We start from the raw sequence: 16,983 nt of genomic DNA on the forward strand, positions 1-16,983 counted from the left end.
TCCCCAGGCGGTCCACACTTTGGCTCTGTAGGGGCTTCGGTGCCACCCCTGGTGCACTGAACGCTCCCCGTGGCCCTGCGAGCAACAGCCGGTCTCTGTGTGGACGACGTGCCTGCGCTGCACCGCGTCTCAGCTTTGGTGTCCTGCCTTCGCCTCAGCGATGCATCGCTTTCTCTCTCTCGCCAGTATGCGTCCTCCCCCACACTCTCCCTCTGCCCGGCTCAGGTTTTCCACGTCACCCTTATCTGCGAAAAACACCGGGACACACACACACACACCGGGGGCGGATTTCGTGCACCAGCAGCACCCCCATGGAGGATGTCATCACCCGCATCGCCGACACGGCCTCCTATCCGCTCCATGTATTGCAACGCAACAAGAAGACCATCGGCATCGTCGGCGCGGATGCGCTGGCTGCATTGCCCATGGCAGGTGGCAGCTGCACACATCGTCTAGTTATCTCTGCCACCGAATTGAAACCGTTCCTTATAGATTCGCCGGCAGCGGAGGTGCTGTTCAAGTGGTGCGCGCGCGTCAGCTGCTCTCTGTCCCGCACGCTGAAGCGTCACTGTCTTGTTGTGAAGAATGTGTTGCGCGGCGTCGCAATCTCTGCACTTCTCGAGGAGGACCACAGCGACGCTAGCACCGTAGAAACGGTGTGGGCGGATGTGGAGCGCAGCGCGGAGCTGTGGAAGACGCCGTTCACAGGTGGCAGCACCGAAACCCTGCACGTGTACATGATGAGCGTGCCGGAGGTGGCAGATGACATTTCGAAAACGCTACATGATATGCCCGGCGCCTCTGCCGCAGCCCCGGAGTGCAGTCTCGCCACCACCCGCGTCCTTCTCGGGGACTCCGCTAGCGAAATGGTGGCGGCGATTCGGCAGCTTTTCAACCAGTTTCTCGGTACTGAGGCGGAGAGTCTCACTGGCACGGAGGTGTGCTGGCCTGCTTCCATGCTCTTCCCTGTGAATGTGCACACCCGCGACGACGCGAGGCGGCGGGCAGAGCACGCGGCCCTGCGGCTGCCGTATCAGGGGCTCCTGCGCCATGAGGATGCCATTCAAGCGTGGTCCACGTGGGACGACCTGCGCCGACAGCACGAGGCAAACGACGCTTCCATCTTTCGTACTGGCGCGGCCTGGGAGCGGCATCTCGCCACCAGCCCGCACCGTGACCTCGCTCCTGGATCTGCACCATCCCTTCCTGGGGCGGAGACGCTGTTGGTGAGCGGCGCCTACGATTACTATCACTACCGCGTCGACGGCTTCCGCGACGACGGCTGGGGCTGTGCGTACCGTAGCCTGCAAACGGTTCTTTCCTGGTTTCAGCATGCCGGTCTCGTACGCTCCGCTATTCCATCGATCCGGCGCATTCAGGAGATGCTCTACCAGGTGGACCCGGACAAGGCGAGCAAGAGAGACTTCGTCGGCTCGCGTGAGTGGATCGGCAGCTTCGAGATTATGCTGGTCCTGCAGCAGTATTTGCCCGGTCTGGAGTGCATCATCAAGCGTCTGGAGAGAGGACAAGACCTGGACACGAACGCCTCGGTGCAGTCGCTGCTGATGGAGCACTTCCGCAGCCCACTAGCCGCGCCGGTGATGATAGGAGGCAGCAGCTACGCGCACACGATCCTCGGCGTTCACGTGAACGTCCACACGATGGAGGCGCAGTACCTGATCCTCGACCCACACTACTCCGCCTACCCAACACAAATCAAGACGGCCATCAAGAAGGGCTACGTGGGATGGAAAGAGGCCTCGAAGTTTTTTGAGACGGGTAGCTGGTACAACTTGTGCATCCCACGCGTTGACCTGTTCGATCCTCGCTGACACAGCACAACAGGGTCTCTCTTTCGAGCGTGACCAGCGCGGCGGGTGCGTTTGTGCCATTGTGAGAGCGACTTTCGCTTTCGTTCTCTCTCTCTTTCTCGCACCCCCAGCGTGCCACCGCAGCCGGGTGTTGGAGAATGGCCGAGCCACCGGCCGAGAATTGCAAAACAGCGCCGCCATAAGCCGACTTGGAAAGGCCCACCTATGTACATGCCGCACGAAGGGCGGCGGCGCTTCGCGCACCTCTCCCCTGCGCGAGTGCACCACGGAAGGCCTTCTCTTCCCCCGCGACACTGCGGACGAGACCTCTTCGCGATGCGCGCTCTCTTTGTTTTGCACGCTCGGCGACTAGACCACCATTCCAACGACATGCTCTCTCCCTCTCTCTGATGCGTTTTCTGTTTGCCCTTTTTTTCTCCTCCTCTCTCTCTCCCCCCCCCTCCCCCCCCACACACATCCATATGCTGACGTGCGCGTACACATGTGCTCCTCAACGGCCGTACGCATGCCGGTCACGGGCATCTGTCCTCGCCTTCCACGCGGCGTGTCGCATCTCCGTCTTTCCGTCTCACTCTTCACATTGTGTTTTGTCAACCATCAGCGATCACCTCGCTAGTCGTCCACTCTTCTGTGTGTCTGTGACTCTACCGTCCTTCATGATGCTCCGCCGTGTTGCTGCCAAGACGACGATGGCGGCTGCTGCGCCTCTGCTGTCCAGTACTCGCGCCTACAACATGTTCGTCTTCAAGGACCCCGTTCGTCGCCCACAGCTGTCGCCGGAGGAGCGTGCCAAGGTGAAGATCAACTACGCCGAGTGGCCCGAGGAGTTCCGTGACTACGACCCAGAGGATCCGTACAAGAACTCACCCGAGGTCATTGAGGGGCTCAGTAGCTGGAACCTCTTTCTGTGGGGTGTCGAGTGTGCCTTCATCTACCAGTTTTACGAGGTGGTCTTCCCCAAGAGCATCTGAGCGGCGCGCTGCAGCCAGCAGCCAAACGAAGGAAGAGAGAGAGGACGGTGGATACCGCGCGGGTGCGGAGTGCGGAAGATGAGCTCGAATGCCTTGCCCCTTACGGCCAGTGTCGGTGTGAGGCTTGCGTCTCTTTGTGCACCCGCGGTGCCGCCGCGATAAGCCCTGCCCGCTCAGCCTTATAAATCCCCTCCAACCTCTTTGTTTGTTGTTGTTGTCGTCACCCTCTCTTCCCCAACGTGTTTTAGGAAAGCAACTCCGTTGTCGACGCAGCGACGCCGCAGTTGAGGCCTGCCAGGGGGCGGCAACACATGTGGTGTGGTTTCACTGAGCGCGCCTTCTAGCGTGGGTGCTCTGCGCACGCTTGCGCACGCCGGTGTCTCACATGAGCCACGCCGTCTCCTCACCATAGGCGTCGATGGGGAGAGGGGCGCGGGAACGGGAGCATCGCTGCCAGTCAGCGCTCGACGCGTCTCTTCGCCAAGGAACGCGCACACCGCGCGCCCTCCCCCTCTATGTCTGTCTGTCTGTCTCTCTCTCTCCCTCTCTGCGTGTGTATGTGCGTGCGTGTGCGCGGGTGCGTATGTAGTAGCAACTGATATGGTTAATGTGAAACACCGATAATGCGATAGTGGCCCGCAGGGGAAAGGGCGGGAGATGGAAGGGCTCGTGACGAGACGTCGTCTCCCCGGCAGCCATTGATTGCCCGCTCTCGTGCGCATGCATGACCGCACAGGCATGTGCGCGTGTGTCCTGCGGCGATCCATGAAGAGCGAGCACGACACGGCATGTGTACAATGACATTCAGAGTGGCTCCCTCGCGCCCTGCGGCTTCTCTCACACACGGAAGCACCTGCCTGGGCTCCCTCCCTGTGCACGTGTGTGATGGACTCCGTGCTGACGGCAAACCGCTGTGCTTGAACCGTGGTGTACACAGCTTGGATCGATGCTAAAGCCCTCTTCACACCTTTACGTCGCCGCCTCTCATGGCACTCCTCTATTTCTCCCTGCGCGCGCGCCGTCTCTGGAGGAATACGTTGCACGGTTTGCGCCGGTGCACGTCTCCCCACCCGCCCAGTCGCGTCGCATACGCTTGTATCGCCGTTCTCGGAGCAGGGCAGTAAATCGCGAAAGACGACGCAGCGGATCGCGGGGGCGGCCTACCACGGCACAACGCACAAACAGTCACTGTCGTGAGCGGAAAGCACCTGTGTGCTCTGCGCCACCGCGCATGCATCACATTCTAAAAGCACATCTAGATCCTCTCTACACCTAGCGGCTACGGGATGCGCCGCGCACGACGCCTGTCGTCGCTGCGACTCGTGCAATGTACTGCGATGCAGCTGAGCAACGTTTCTCGTTCTCTTGCGCCCCCACTATCCGCACTAATTACTGGCAGTAGGCATTTCTGCATTGGTGCAACGCGCATGTTTTACGCACCACCACACAGTCCGCATGCCGTGTCGCCGCCGTCCGCCTCTCATCCTCCCGCCAAGACAGGCGGAGCAGCGTGCTCTGAGAAGGGCGCACTCGAATCGCCGCCTCCGCCCACTGAAGCGCGAGCCGCATCCGCCGCGATGGCGGCGACCGCTCCCGCAGAGACGATGCCGCTGAACACCGCAGGCAAAAGCACGGTGGGGACAACGTCGGCACCGGCGGCGGACGCCGCCGCCCAGCCCCAGCCGCCACCGCTCCAAGACAGTCTCACTCGGCGCCTCTTCGCGTCGTGGCAGCAAGGTGTGGTGGCCAGCATTGGCGCCGTAATGGGTATCGGCTTCCTTTTATTTTTTCTATACACCCCGGTGAAGGAGGACACGGTGCACCACACCGCCGTGGTCGCGTCTGAGGCGCTGGCTGACGCGCGGCTTAAAGGGCAGGCGGTGCAGCTCTCCAAGGATGTCGTGCTGGAGGTGCTGCGGAATCCCAAGTCTCTCGACGCGACCGTGGACGTCGTTGTCGAGCTGCTAGCGCGCGAAGAGACGAAGATTGCCGTCTCCTCGCTCCTTCAGTCCTTGTTCGAGGACCACTACACGCAGGAGGTGACGAAGAAATTCGTGTTGCGGGTGGTGCAAGACCCTTGGATTCAGGATCAGCTGCAGATGATCACGGAAGAACAGGTGCGCAAGCTTCTCAACAACGCCGCTGTCAAGACTGAGCTGTCCAAGTTCCTACTCAAGTCGGCGGTGGACTCGCTTGAAAAGCCGCAGCTGCACTACGAGGTGGCGAAGGCGATGCGTCACTCTGTCGCGTCGCTCGTGAACTTCTGGTGGATTTGAGATGATGGGTGCTGAGTCTTATGGACCTCTCTCAGACGGTTGATTTCCGTGACCGTGTTATGCTGAGGCACGCTGTATTCGGGAGCTGGCTACCTGGCTGAGACAGAGCGAGACGCGGGGCTATTTCTTTTCTCATCCTTCTCTCTGTCTCCGTATCCTTCGACGGCTTCAGCGGTTTTGGTTCGACCTCGTCCATTCTCGCCTGCGTGGAAGCCGCAGCAGCAGGTGTCGCGCGCGCCCCTCTTCCCCCTGCTGCCCGTCTTGGACGCCGGAAGCGAAAGCTGCGGCCGATCTTCTTCGGCGCCGCTCCATCGGAGGAACGCTCTCTAGCCCTCGCCGGTACCTACGCGCAGCCCTACGCGACGCCCATGGCTGCCTGAACGACCGCGGTCGCTCACCGCTGCGCTGCGCATCATCTCCTCCTCCTACCGAGGCACTGCTCTGCTGCCGCTTAGTGTTGTTGGCATCAGTGCCACCCTGCTCTCGTCACCGCACACGCGTACCGGGCACGGCAGGCACGTCTGCACATCCCTAGACCTCAGCGTTTTTCTCACCCTGCCCTCGCACCTCTTCTCTGTCGCCTCATTCTTCTAATATTGTTGGACGTGTGTGTGTGTTTCACTGAAGTCGCATCGAGTGCTGTGGAGAGTTTTGAACGGGCCGTCAAGAGCTGAACCATCCATTTCTCACGAGAGGATCGACCTGTGCACACTAGCACACACACACACACACACACACACACACACACACACACGCACACCCACGTTACTTTTAAGACGCGCTGGCACTGAGACCTATCGTCCTCCTCTTGCGTCCTGCATAGTGTTTTTATTTTGGTGTTCTTCTGTGTGCTGCTCTTATTTGCAGTTTCTAGCCATGGAAGAGTCGGCTGCGCCATGTGGCCCCATTGCGGCGGACTTGCACCACAAGTTCGTGCACGAGCTCGACGACAACACGCAATGGAAGGCGCAGCATCTCAAGATGAACGGCGTCTACTGGGGACTCAGCTCACTTGTGCTGCTGCACCGGATGGACTATAAGCCGGGCGACGTTGTGGATTTTGTGCTGTCGTGCTACAACGGCGACGGCGGCTTTGGCGGCAATGCCGACATGGACTCCCACTTGCTGCACACCATGTCCGCGGTGCAGCTGCTGTGCATGTTCGACGCAGTCGCGCGCATTGATGTGGAGCGGACGGCTCGCTGGATTGCGTCGATGCAGCTGCCGGACGGCTCCTTTCAAGGGGACGAGTGGGGCGAGGTGGACACTCGCTTCTCCTACATCGCGCTCAGTTGCCTTCGCCTGCTGGGGCGCTGCGAGTGCGTCGATGTCGAGGCGGCTGTCCAGTATGTGCTGCGGTGCCAGAACTGGGACGGCGGTTTCGGCGTCTCGCCAGGGGCGGAGAGCCACGCAGGCCAGATCTTCTGCTGCGTGGGTGCACTGTGCATAGCGAATGCCCTCGATCGCATCGACAGGGATCGCGTGGCGGCGTGGCTGGCGATGCGCCAGCTTCCCTCCGGCGGCCTCAACGGGCGGCCGGAGAAAAAGGCGGACGTGTGCTACAGCTGGTGGGTTGTATCGTCCCTCTCCGCTCTTGGCCGCACAAGCTGGATTGACAAGGAGGCACTGTTTCAGTACATCCTCAGCTGCCAGGACACGCAGGACGGCGGATTTTCTGACAAGCCAGGCAACCAACCGGATGTGTATCACACCTTCTTTGGCCTGTGCGGGCTTAGCCTTCTGGGGTACGAGGGGTACAAGTTGAATCCCATCAACCCCGTGTACGCGCTGTCCTACGACATCTTGGATCGGCTGAACATCGCACCAGAGCACGGCTCGCAGGTTGGACGGCGTGTTCCGCGATCATGATGGGGCGTGGCGTGCTTGCAGCAGCGCTGAGCGATGGTGAGGCAGTTGCGAGCACGTTGCCGCAATACGTCCCTCGCACAACAAACGGTTTATGTGATTGCTTTCACGTGTGTTTGTGTGCGCCACACTCACCCCGTGACACAACCTAGCGCATGCATGCGCATCGCCTCATCCCCTCACGGGCGACGGGCAACAAAAGGAGCCTCCGTGTTTTGATGCGTGAAAGTGTGTGTGTGGGGGGGGAGGGAGGGAGGGCATGGGAGGGGCTCCCTCTCGGCGGACATTTTCCAGCCTTCTCTGGTGTTGTGCGAGAGAGGGACGTCGCGCTGCGCATTGGCCCCGTCTGCACCGAAGGCTCCGGACGACGCCGCTCCTTCGCACCTTCTCTTTTCACGCGTGTGCGCGTGCGTGGCATTGCGGAACGCTCGGGAGGAGGGCAGGAGGGGAGAGGGCGGGTGAGGCGAGTGAGCCGTGTCCCCCTTCTTCCCCTCCTCCCCCCTCCCTACCCCCACATACACACATGCCGCTACTCGTTACATGCCCTCTTGCAACCTGCTCACCTCGCCCTTCCTTTTCCTCTCCTCTCCTCTCCTCCGTCATAACTGCAGAGAGCTGCGGACCTGAGAGACTTTCCGTACGGCGTTGGGGGCATCTTGCAGCCGTTTGCACGTGCCTCACCGCACGATGTGGTTCGGGCGAAGGCGGCTGGGCGGCTGTCTCGGAGAATGGTCAAAGCCGGCCGTCACGCGACATGCTGTAGCGCCTCTTCGCTTCAGCTCCACATCGTCTTTGACAGTGACTTCTAGTGCGGCAGTCGCGCCTGTCGACCTCTCTTACACTTGCCGCCTGCTAGACTTCATTTGTGGCGAGCAACAGTCGAACCCGGTGAAGCGCAAACGTGTGCGCGGGGCAGTGCACAGGATGGAGTCGTCGGTAGTGGACAGCTTCGCTGCAGCCACCGTGTCCTTGACGGCGCCGCAGAGGCGCGACCTTATGCGTCACTGGCTGCGAAGCTTGGCAGCTGCGGTGAAGTACCTCCCTCGGCAAGAGGCCTCTCTAGGCGTGTCCGGGGGCGTCGATGCTGACCGCTTCTCGACGCGATCGTCGCGACGTGCGCGCCACGACACGCACGAAGGTGAGACCTGGTCGGGTGCCTCACCGTACTTTTCTCTCCCCACCAGTGACCTCCTGTGTCTCTGCATGCGCGAGTGTGCGATGGCTGACCCGACAACCGGACCCGATGTGCTGCGCGAGTTGCTCCTCTGCGCAGTGAAGCTGGAGCTTGGTGAGTTGGAGGTGCTGAAGCACATTGTCCACGTCCTCACAAGCGCTGATGTGTGCCGCCATCGCACGTCCTCGGAACAGGTGGAGCTGCTAAACATTGTGTCGCTCGCAGTGAAGCGGTGCAAGCTACCCCTGCCACCTCTTGATCGCGTCCTCTGTGTCCTCGTGGGGGTGACGCTAAGCGCCCGCGAGAACCTTGTGGTGCTTTCCTCTATTCACCGCTTACAGCACATGCACGCCGCGGACACGGTTGCCGCGGTTTCGCGGAGGGCCGCCACGCAGGCTGGTGAGTACAACATCAAGGATGTGGTGTATGGGCTGGAGGTCGCAGCACTGCTTCCCGGCTGTCATGACGTCTTTGTGGCGGGTGTACTACTGCGCGCAGGCGAGCTAGCGCCACGCATGTCTCCCAAGGAGGTAGGCGCCGTGTGCAAGTACGTGGCGCTGCTCAACCCCTCTCGGAGGCAGAACACACTTTCGTACTCGTGTGGCAGGGAGGTGCGCGCGCTCCTGCCGTTGCTGGTGGAGCGGACGGAGCGTCTGCTAGGCCACTTCCGCCTCCACGAGGCACGGCACGTGCTCCGCTGCTTCCGCGAGCACAAGGTGCGTCATTCCCTCATTTTTTCCCGTCTCACCCCAATGGCCGGCGATGGCTGATGTGCAAGGGGAAAAGGCTCTCAGCGGCGACAGTTTCTCTCTCACGGTCACCTCAATGCGACGGCGAAATATGGCAGCTCCGACACAGCAGCGATGGTGGCAGACGGCGCAAAGAGTAGACGATGGGAGGCTCTCTACGGTGTCTTGTCGGGTCGCTCTACGTTGTGATGTCTGTTTCCATGAGCCCGCCACAAGTACTCGTGAACGTGGCGGAGCGAAAGCGGGTGGTAGTGGTGACTGCACACAGTTGCGTCAAGCAGAGCTGAGAAGGTGGGCAGAGGAGGATTCATCTGCGTTACTCCCCGAGTGCTGTGTCGGCCACGTTGTCGTAACCCACCCATCCAAACCCCCTCCTCCGCAGCCATCCCCTACCACGCGGCAACTTTTGTCCTCAACGCATCGCCGACCAAAGGCTACACCGTGGTTGCTGGTTGGCTCTCAAACACCCAACACGCGTGCGGTGACTCCTGCGCCATGAACGGCTCGATCCTGATCCTGTACACCCTTGTTCAGCATCGTCGTGGTCCTCTCGCCCTTTCGCATCCCTCGAACCCCAGCCCGCCTCGTACAAGCGCGCGCTTTACACGCTCTCACCCACTCGGCACCTTCTGCTACCCCCACTCTCCCCCACTCCCTTCGTGCATCCGCAGAGAAGCACGCATAAAACTTGTTCGCCGCTGCCCATGCCACGATAGCGTGGGCGGATCAGACAAGACACGTTCACCACGACAGAGCCCGCCCTCCCACTCGCTGCATCACGCGCACAGCTCTCCGGCGATTGCGACAAGACGATCTGTAGGGCTCACATTTCGGCGATAACCGCACCAAAGGACGCTTCAATGGACAGCATCGCCTCTCTCCCCGCCGCATCGGACTGCGCGGATCCGCTGCTAGCACGGCTGCAGGACAGTTACACGCGACAGAAGCGTCAGCTCACGGCACAGAAGCGGAAGCAGGTGGATGTCGAACTGCAGGCGGCCGCGGCGCACTGTAGCGACTCGCCTGCGACTCTAGAGCTTTTCTCTGACAGAACGGCGTCCCTCTTCGACGAGCTGGAGCGGTTGCTGGGGGTCCGCCATGAGCAGTGGAACACTCCTAGTCGCGAGCTGGCCCTGCTGCAGCACATTCGGGTACAAGGGAACCGGGAGCTGCGCGAGTGTATGTCGTTCATTGAGGAGGGCTACACATCCGGGTTCGAGAAGCTGCTGCGCGAAAGCCGGCTCGAGGGACGGAAAGCAGAGCTCCCCAAGGCAACCGCGTCCTGTTCGCCGGCGACAAGCAAGTCGAATAGTGTGCAGCAACCAAAGGCCGCGTCGGTGGGGTCATCGGTGACGCCAGAGGATGCGCCTTCGCATCTCTCGGTGAGGGAGGCGCTCTCAGAGTCTATTAGTCTTATGGCGGAATCTTTGGCAGTGCTGCTGCAGTGCGAGGTGGTGCGAGTGTACCTCTACGACACCAACGCGCATCTCAAGTGCGTCGCGCAGTTCCCTTACCGTGCCCGGCACGCCGACCCGATGCACTCGAGCTACCTCGCTCTGATGGCAGTCCGCGAGGTTCATCACATTGTGTGCCAAGAGCACCTAGTTATCAACGGCTGGCTCAGCAAATCGCAGAGCGCCAGCGACGGCAGCGGCAGCGCAACTGCCGCGCACAACGTCGGAAGCAGCACCGCAGCCAGCGGGCTCGAGGACATTCGAACCTGTCTGCTGCTGCCCATCTTCTCCCCGGAAGGGGCAGGAAAGCCGTACGGCCTGGTGCACGCGGTCAACAAACAGTATCCCACCGCCCTCGGTGTCGCGACCGACGACACGACGGAGGTCGCGCACGTCGGCTTCACTGCAGACGACGAGATGCTCGCATCGAGCGTCGCTCGCGTGCTCGGAACCATCCTCCGCCGCTACCCTGTCGAGCTCTTCTTCGCCTCTGCCACGGGCGAGAAGCTACGTCGGAGTGCTTTTCCCGGCGATGCCGAGGTGCTAAGCCTGACGGCGCATCTGCCGCCCGTCCTGCAGGACGATGTTCAGGATGCTGCGGAGGTCGGTCAGCTTGCCTTGTCCCACCTCACGCCCATTCTGGCGCATCGAGTGCCCATGGATGCCATTTACGAGGCTCGTACCGCGGCCGGGGAAGGCCGGCGGCGTAAGCTGGCCGTCATCGGACCCCGCGAAGGCGCGGTTTCCTCCGTCGAATTCAATCTGCGCTGCATGAAGGAGCTGTGGGAGAGCAGCCGGGATGACAACGCGACGCTGCACAAGCAATGCCGCACCTTGCAAGAGCAGGTGCACGCGATGCGACTGCTCTTGCGCAATGTGCTGGACGGGGTGGCCGTCGCACGCGCGATGCAGCTTAGCACTGAAGTGGCACAGTTCCTCCACAACCTTGAGATGTACGGGCGGACAGAGCGGACAGAGCGCATGGCAGAGTACGTGTCGGAGAAAATGCTAGCCATCCCTGATACCACCGCCCGCGGACCTGGTGCCGCGGACACGAATGCTACGCAATACCATATGCGCGGCAGCGACTTACAGACTCTTCAAAATCATCACGCTTGCCTCAACACGGTGACACCCGCCTCACTGCACTTTGACGGCCCCAGCGGCGTCCGCAGCTACACTTCCGATCCAGCGCAGAAGCGTGAGCAGGTGCGCTTCATCGACGAGCTGTGCCGCCTTGCCCGGGACGAGAAGCCCTCGCTGCCGTTAGCGCGCGGAGGAGATGGTCGCCGGCAGGCACTGCCCAGCACCTTTCCTACTGTTACTCCCGCAAAGGCGGTGAGAGGAACAAAGCACGCGGTAAAGCAGGATCTGTACCCATTTGGACGCCCTTTCAAGCTGTGAGCGAGCGAGGGGAGAGAGAGAGAGAGAGAGACGACGCTGGTGTCGGCGAATGCGTTGTGCGCAGTTAGACGTGCGCATGAGTACTTGTTATGGACCGGAAGTCGACATCCGGCCGCGACAGTGTTGCGGGAGCGAGCGCAATCGCTGGGCGACACTCCAGAGCCCACTCATCTCTCATTCTCTCCGCGTGTGTTCTGCTATCATGTACATTAGACTGCATACTGTGCATGCGCTGTGGAGACTGTGTGCGGGTGTGTCGGCGTGATCTCGTTTCTGACGCGCACACGCACCTCACACTTTTGTTGTTTCTTGCTCTTTATCTGTTGTTATACGTGTGCGATCGTCGCCCGACTGAGCGTCCTGTCTCCGCGGCTTGTATGGACACTGACAGGGAACAACGTGCGAATCGGTGCTCCGCGTTTCCGAGAAGCGCCTCTCACGGGCACCTGCGGGAAGGCCGGAAGGCAGCGACTGGGACTTCTCCCCTGCGGGCGCACTGCCACTCAAAGCTAGCCCTAAATCGTCGTCCTCGTTGTCACGGAGCGCCCCTTTCGAGCATTACAACGCGCTCGAGGCGGGGCCCCCTCCATGAAGGCTCGCGCGAATCTTCCATATGTGCTCCTGCACCTCTGTCTGTTGATGCTCTTGTTGGACTAGGGCTTCTCTAACCCACCCACGCCCACCCTCTCTTCGGTGAAACATCGACGCCTCTTCTCCACCTGCCCTCTCACTCTTCGTGGTCGTACGATCATCTCAGCGCGAAGTGAAGACTGGGCTGCGGGCTTGTTTGTGCTGCCCTTTTCTTTGTTTGCAAAAGTGCTCCCGCTCCACGGTTTACGCTGCCCCCTCTCCCTCCCTCCCTCCCTCTCTCCTGCCCCGCCCAATCTCACCTCCCACAGCGCCTTCGTGGATCGAGGTGGCATATCGCACACAACGTCATTGGGCTCTCCTGCCGCCCAAACCTGTTACGCCCTTCCCCCTCTTACGCCTCGCCTGCCTCTCCTCAACAGGCAGTGTTACTGAGATCGCCGCGCGACAGTCCACCACGCGCGCTGTGGCATCGCGTTTCCAACAGCGTGTGACGCCGGTCGGTGCATCTCCCTTTCCTCCGCGTGTGTGATACCCCCTGCAGGGAGTGCGGTGCTGACGGGGCGCACCCCCTATTCACCCAAGCGCGTGACAGCAGCGCAGGCCGCAATTCTTTACCTCGGCGCCCTCGCACACAGTCGCCCACGCCAACGTTCACGCCGGGCACACACACAGACAGACGTGCAGACGCCGTCACCCAAAGATCCACGTGTGCTCGTCTTGGCTGATACACGTTCACAGGTACATACACCCGGATGCACAGGGGGAGGCGACGCCACGCAGAGATTACGGTCTTCCCCCCCCCTTGCTGCCATCTTTATCCCTGTGTTCTGCTTCTACTCTTCGTTGATTTTCACAAGTGCACCTTTCTTTATACGTATTCTTTGTCCCCTGCGTGTGTGAGTGCGTGTCGGATTGTTGGCGACTCGGTTAGGCTGTCCTCCTGCCCTTCCCATTGCCTCTTGAGTTTCCCGTCCCTTCGCGGCACACGTTGTGGATTTTGTCAGCTAGCCTGCGGCCAACTCACAACCGCCTCGCGCCGAAAACGAAAACTATGCGCTCGGGGTACGTTGGCATCTACAATCAAGGTAGCACGTGCTACCTGAACTCGGTCATACAGGCATTGTACCACCTACCCGCCTTCCGCACGCAAATTTATAACCTCCCGAATGTGGAAAAAGACTCCGTCGCACTCGCTCTACGCGACGTGTTTGCGCAGCTGGAGGTGCGCAACCGCAACACCACCACAACGGAGCTGACCAAGGCTTTTGGCTGGTCGGCGCAGGAGGCGGCGGTGCAGCATGACGTTCATGAGTTGATGCAGCAGCTCTTTGACAGCCTCGAAACGACGCTGAAGGAGACGTCGAAGAAGAACATGATCCGCGACATGTTTGGCGGCTTGATGATCTACCGGTCTCGTGCCATAGACGGCGCCGAATACCTCTCTGACCGCCTCGAGGACTTCTACGACGTGGAGCTGGTAGTGCAGAACAAAGCAAACATCGAGGAGTCGCTGCGGGAGTTCTCATCCGGAGAGCGGATCGAGGGTGTCTGTGTGGAGGTGGTGCCTGGCGCGGACGCGACGCCACACACGATCGAGCGCAGCCAGCACTTTCTCGACTGCCCCAAGGTGCTCTTGGTGCACCCGAACCGCGTGGCGTTTGACATGGAAACATACGAGCTGGTGACGCTGCGCAACGTGTGGAGCTTCGATTTCGACTTGTCACTGGCGAGCTACGTTGTCGATGACGCCTCGCTGAGGCTCGACAAGGAGAGTCAGGAAAAATGGAAGAGGCTTAGTCACCGCACCCACCTCGGCGCGAACTACAGACTGCGCTCCATCCTCACGCACGCCGGCGATGCCACCATCGGGCACTACTATGTGTACGTCAACTTCGATGGGGAGTGGGTGCGCTTCAACGACGAGGTGGTCGAGTCGGCAACGGAGGAGGATGTGCGCAAGTCCGCGTTTGGTGGACAGTCGATTCAGTCGCGCTACCGCCTCTTCGACAACGAGCGCGCGTCGCTGCTGATCTACGTGAACGATGATGTCAAGGATGAGCTGCTGAACGAGACGCCGCCACCGAGCGCGATCGTCGAGGTGGGCCGCTGCATTGAGGAGGAGCGCACTAGGAAGGAGGAGACGCACAAGGTGAGCTACTACCTATGCGACAAGTCTGTAGTGGACGTGCTCGACGGCGTGAACGGCGCCTCCGACAAGCTGCAGCGTCACATGTCCGTGCGCCTGTCTCCCGGTCAAGATGAGATGGCCGCCATCGTCACTGCCGCAGCGAAGGAGCTGCACGTAGCGCCAGAGCAGATTCGCATCTTCTGCCGCGACCGTCACGGCCTCTCCCCATGGTGCGCCGTTGAGTCGATGTGCAACTCGTACGACTCATACTATTACCCACCCATTTTTATTGATATCGCGCCGCCGCTCGCGGAGGAAGATGCGGCGTCCGCCACAACTGCCGCTGCCGCCGCCGAGCCGTTCCTCGCGTTCCTCCGTAATATCGAATCGCCGCACGACCGCGACGTCCCTGTCGCGATCGTCCGCTCGATCCCCGAGCTGCAGGCGCGAGTGCCGTGCGATGCGGTTGTGTACGAAAGCCGCGGCGGCCCGCAGTACTTGAACGCCATCACCGCGACGAACCAACTTGTGTGTGGCGCAAACTTACTTTATACGCACCAGCGCTCCTCCAACGACGCGGTGCGAGGGTACCTTCAGCACCGCCAGCTCGTCTGCACTAAGGTCTACCTGTACGACGACTACACCGCCGAGCTGACGGAGCTCTTTGAAATACATATTGTTGAATCCACACCCTACACCACGCTGCAGGTCGGGCTGTACAAGATGATGACAGAGTCGAAGAGGGGTCTGCCAATCCCTCCTTCCCACAACCACCTCGCGTTCTTCAAGGGGAATGACCGATGCAACTACGCCTTCGCGATGCCCATGGCGACGTCGCTCACAATTCAGTGGAACACGTACAACCACACCCTGCGAGACGTGTGGGGTAGCGCGCAGCACGAGCACAAAATTGTCATGACAATTCTTCCAATGCCGCTCGAAAAGATCGACTTGACGGTGCTGGTGACGTTCAACGGCGGATACAATAACTTGCCGCACGTCTACGTCCCACTGGAGGGCGGCAGCGTTACGTTTCGCGAACTTCTTGAACTGATGGTGCAGCAGCTGGGCAGTCGTCTCCGTGCAGGCGCCGCCGCGGGGTACGAGCAGCAGCTTGCCGGGCAGGCACGGCTGCTGCGGCTGCTGCGGGTGCGAAGAGGTGAGCTGATTGAAGTGGTGGAGGACCTGGACACTCCGATTGACCTCGAGACACGCGAGGACATTGTTCTGGACAAGCTGTGCCCGGCACTGCCCGGGTACGAGCTCGTCAACGTGCTCTTCTGCCGCCGCCGCTCAGGAGAGTACTACTTTGGTCTACCGACGAACATCTGCATCAACTCGTCTCTCGATGAGCAGGGCGATGTGCTCCTTCGCCGCATTGTAAAGAAGCTGGGGTACCCTGATCAGGAGGAGGCAATGAAAAAGTGGATACTTTGTGTAATGAACGTCAAGTCGCGCAAGACGCGCACTGCCAGCAAGAAGGAGGTGCTGGCAGATCTCGTCAAGGAGGTTGGCGGCGCACCGTTTGTGTTCGTTGTCGACCGTCCCCAGTGCTTGCTGCTCGACGGTATTGAGGAGGAGGAGCACCGGCCAGAATCCATCGTTATCAAGTCGGCCTCTAAGACAGACCTCTCCACGACTTAGAGACGCGCCGACGCTGCAGCGCTCCTTTGCGTTGTCCTTTGATGTTTGCGTAGTATTGCTGCTCTCACGCAGCGCCGCCTCGCTCTCCCTGTCGCGCACGCACACATGTATGTGTACGCGAGGGGTTCCCGTGGTGTTTGGTCGGCTTTAATGTTTGGCGGTGACGACCGCCCCCCCCCCCTGCTTGGGCTTATCTTGCCTGCACCGAGACCACTCCGTGTTACCACCCGCACAACAGGGATGCCACCGCTTTCTGTCCTCGAGCTGGACCCTGCACGCGGCCCGCCTGCATCAAGGCACGCAGTGCACGTGGGCGCGCCCGGCTCCGACCGCGCAGCACGTATGCAATGAAGGGGCAAGGAGAGAGGCGAAGTGCCGACTGGAGGTATGGACCCGGTCCAAAAAGAAGCAGACGGCTGGTCGTCGAGGATGAGGATGCAGCCGCAGTGCCGCGTGAGATAGGTGGAGGGGATGTGTCAAGAAGACGCCTATGGATGCCGCGGTGCTCATGTGGATCCTGTGCGATGCCGCTCCTCGAGTGCGCCCGTCGCCCACGGTGGTCTGTTTTGTATAGCCGTTGCTCGTGTCTTGTGGTGGACACTGAGGCTGTTGGTGCTAGACATTGCTTTTGGTAGTTTTCATTATTTTTGATTTTACTCGTGCGCTTGACTTGTTGAAAGTGCTGGTGGCTGGTGCTTTTCGATCCCGTCCTTCCCCCCCTTCCCTTCTTGTCATCTATTCGCAGTGTTTCCGAATACAGAACCGAAATGGGGCTGTGATTGATGGGAAAGCTGAGAGGAGTTACCCACCCCCGGCCCCCTAGCCGGTGATGAGCTGTGAAGGTGACTTCATCTCTGTACGCGTGCGTTTGTGTGTGGCAGTTGAATTTGTCGG

The 16,983-nt window shown here is 60.6% G+C and overlaps 7 protein-coding genes across 7 annotated transcripts; all 7 read left to right on the top strand.

Moving 5' to 3' along the window:
- Positions 1-311: 311 nt before the first annotated feature.
- LMJF_34_4000 (conserved hypothetical protein) lies at positions 312-1,832 on the top strand (the record flags this gene model as incomplete). The annotated part of the gene is made up of 1 exon (XM_001686455.1): positions 312-1,832. The coding sequence occupies one exon, from the start codon at positions 312-314 to the stop codon at positions 1,830-1,832; it is 1,521 nt and encodes a 506-aa protein (XP_001686507.1).
- Positions 1,833-2,488: 656 nt separating this feature from the next.
- LMJF_34_4010 (conserved hypothetical protein) lies at positions 2,489-2,803 on the top strand (the record flags this gene model as incomplete). The annotated part of the gene is made up of 1 exon (XM_001686456.1): positions 2,489-2,803. The coding sequence occupies one exon, from the start codon at positions 2,489-2,491 to the stop codon at positions 2,801-2,803; it is 315 nt and encodes a 104-aa protein (XP_001686508.1).
- Positions 2,804-4,380: 1,577 nt separating this feature from the next.
- LMJF_34_4020 (conserved hypothetical protein) lies at positions 4,381-5,079 on the top strand (the record flags this gene model as incomplete). The annotated part of the gene is made up of 1 exon (XM_001686457.1): positions 4,381-5,079. The coding sequence occupies one exon, from the start codon at positions 4,381-4,383 to the stop codon at positions 5,077-5,079; it is 699 nt and encodes a 232-aa protein (XP_001686509.1).
- Positions 5,080-5,955: 876 nt separating this feature from the next.
- LMJF_34_4030 (putative geranylgeranyltransferase) lies at positions 5,956-6,948 on the top strand (the record flags this gene model as incomplete). The annotated part of the gene is made up of 1 exon (XM_001686458.1): positions 5,956-6,948. One exon carries the CDS (start codon positions 5,956-5,958, stop codon positions 6,946-6,948), a length of 993 nt encoding a protein of 330 aa, XP_001686510.1.
- A 921-nt stretch (positions 6,949-7,869) lies between these two features.
- Positions 7,870-8,889, top strand: LMJF_34_4040 (conserved hypothetical protein; the record flags this gene model as incomplete). Its single annotated transcript, XM_001686459.1, has 1 exon — positions 7,870-8,889. The coding sequence occupies one exon, from the start codon at positions 7,870-7,872 to the stop codon at positions 8,887-8,889; it is 1,020 nt and encodes a 339-aa protein (XP_001686511.1).
- Positions 8,890-9,728: 839 nt separating this feature from the next.
- Positions 9,729-11,726, top strand: LMJF_34_4050 (conserved hypothetical protein; the record flags this gene model as incomplete). The annotated part of the gene is made up of 1 exon (XM_001686460.1): positions 9,729-11,726. One exon carries the CDS (start codon positions 9,729-9,731, stop codon positions 11,724-11,726), a length of 1,998 nt encoding a protein of 665 aa, XP_001686512.1.
- A 1,642-nt stretch (positions 11,727-13,368) lies between these two features.
- Positions 13,369-16,089, top strand: LMJF_34_4060 (putative ubiquitin hydrolase; the record flags this gene model as incomplete). The annotated part of the gene is made up of 1 exon (XM_001686461.1): positions 13,369-16,089. One exon carries the CDS (start codon positions 13,369-13,371, stop codon positions 16,087-16,089), a length of 2,721 nt encoding a protein of 906 aa, XP_001686513.1.
- Positions 16,090-16,983: the final 894 nt, after the last annotated feature.

Source organism: Leishmania major, chromosome 34 (assembly GCF_000002725.2).
Source record: "Leishmania major strain Friedlin complete genome, chromosome 34".
In the NCBI taxonomy this organism is placed as follows: Eukaryota; Euglenozoa; class Kinetoplastea; order Trypanosomatida; family Trypanosomatidae; genus Leishmania; species Leishmania major.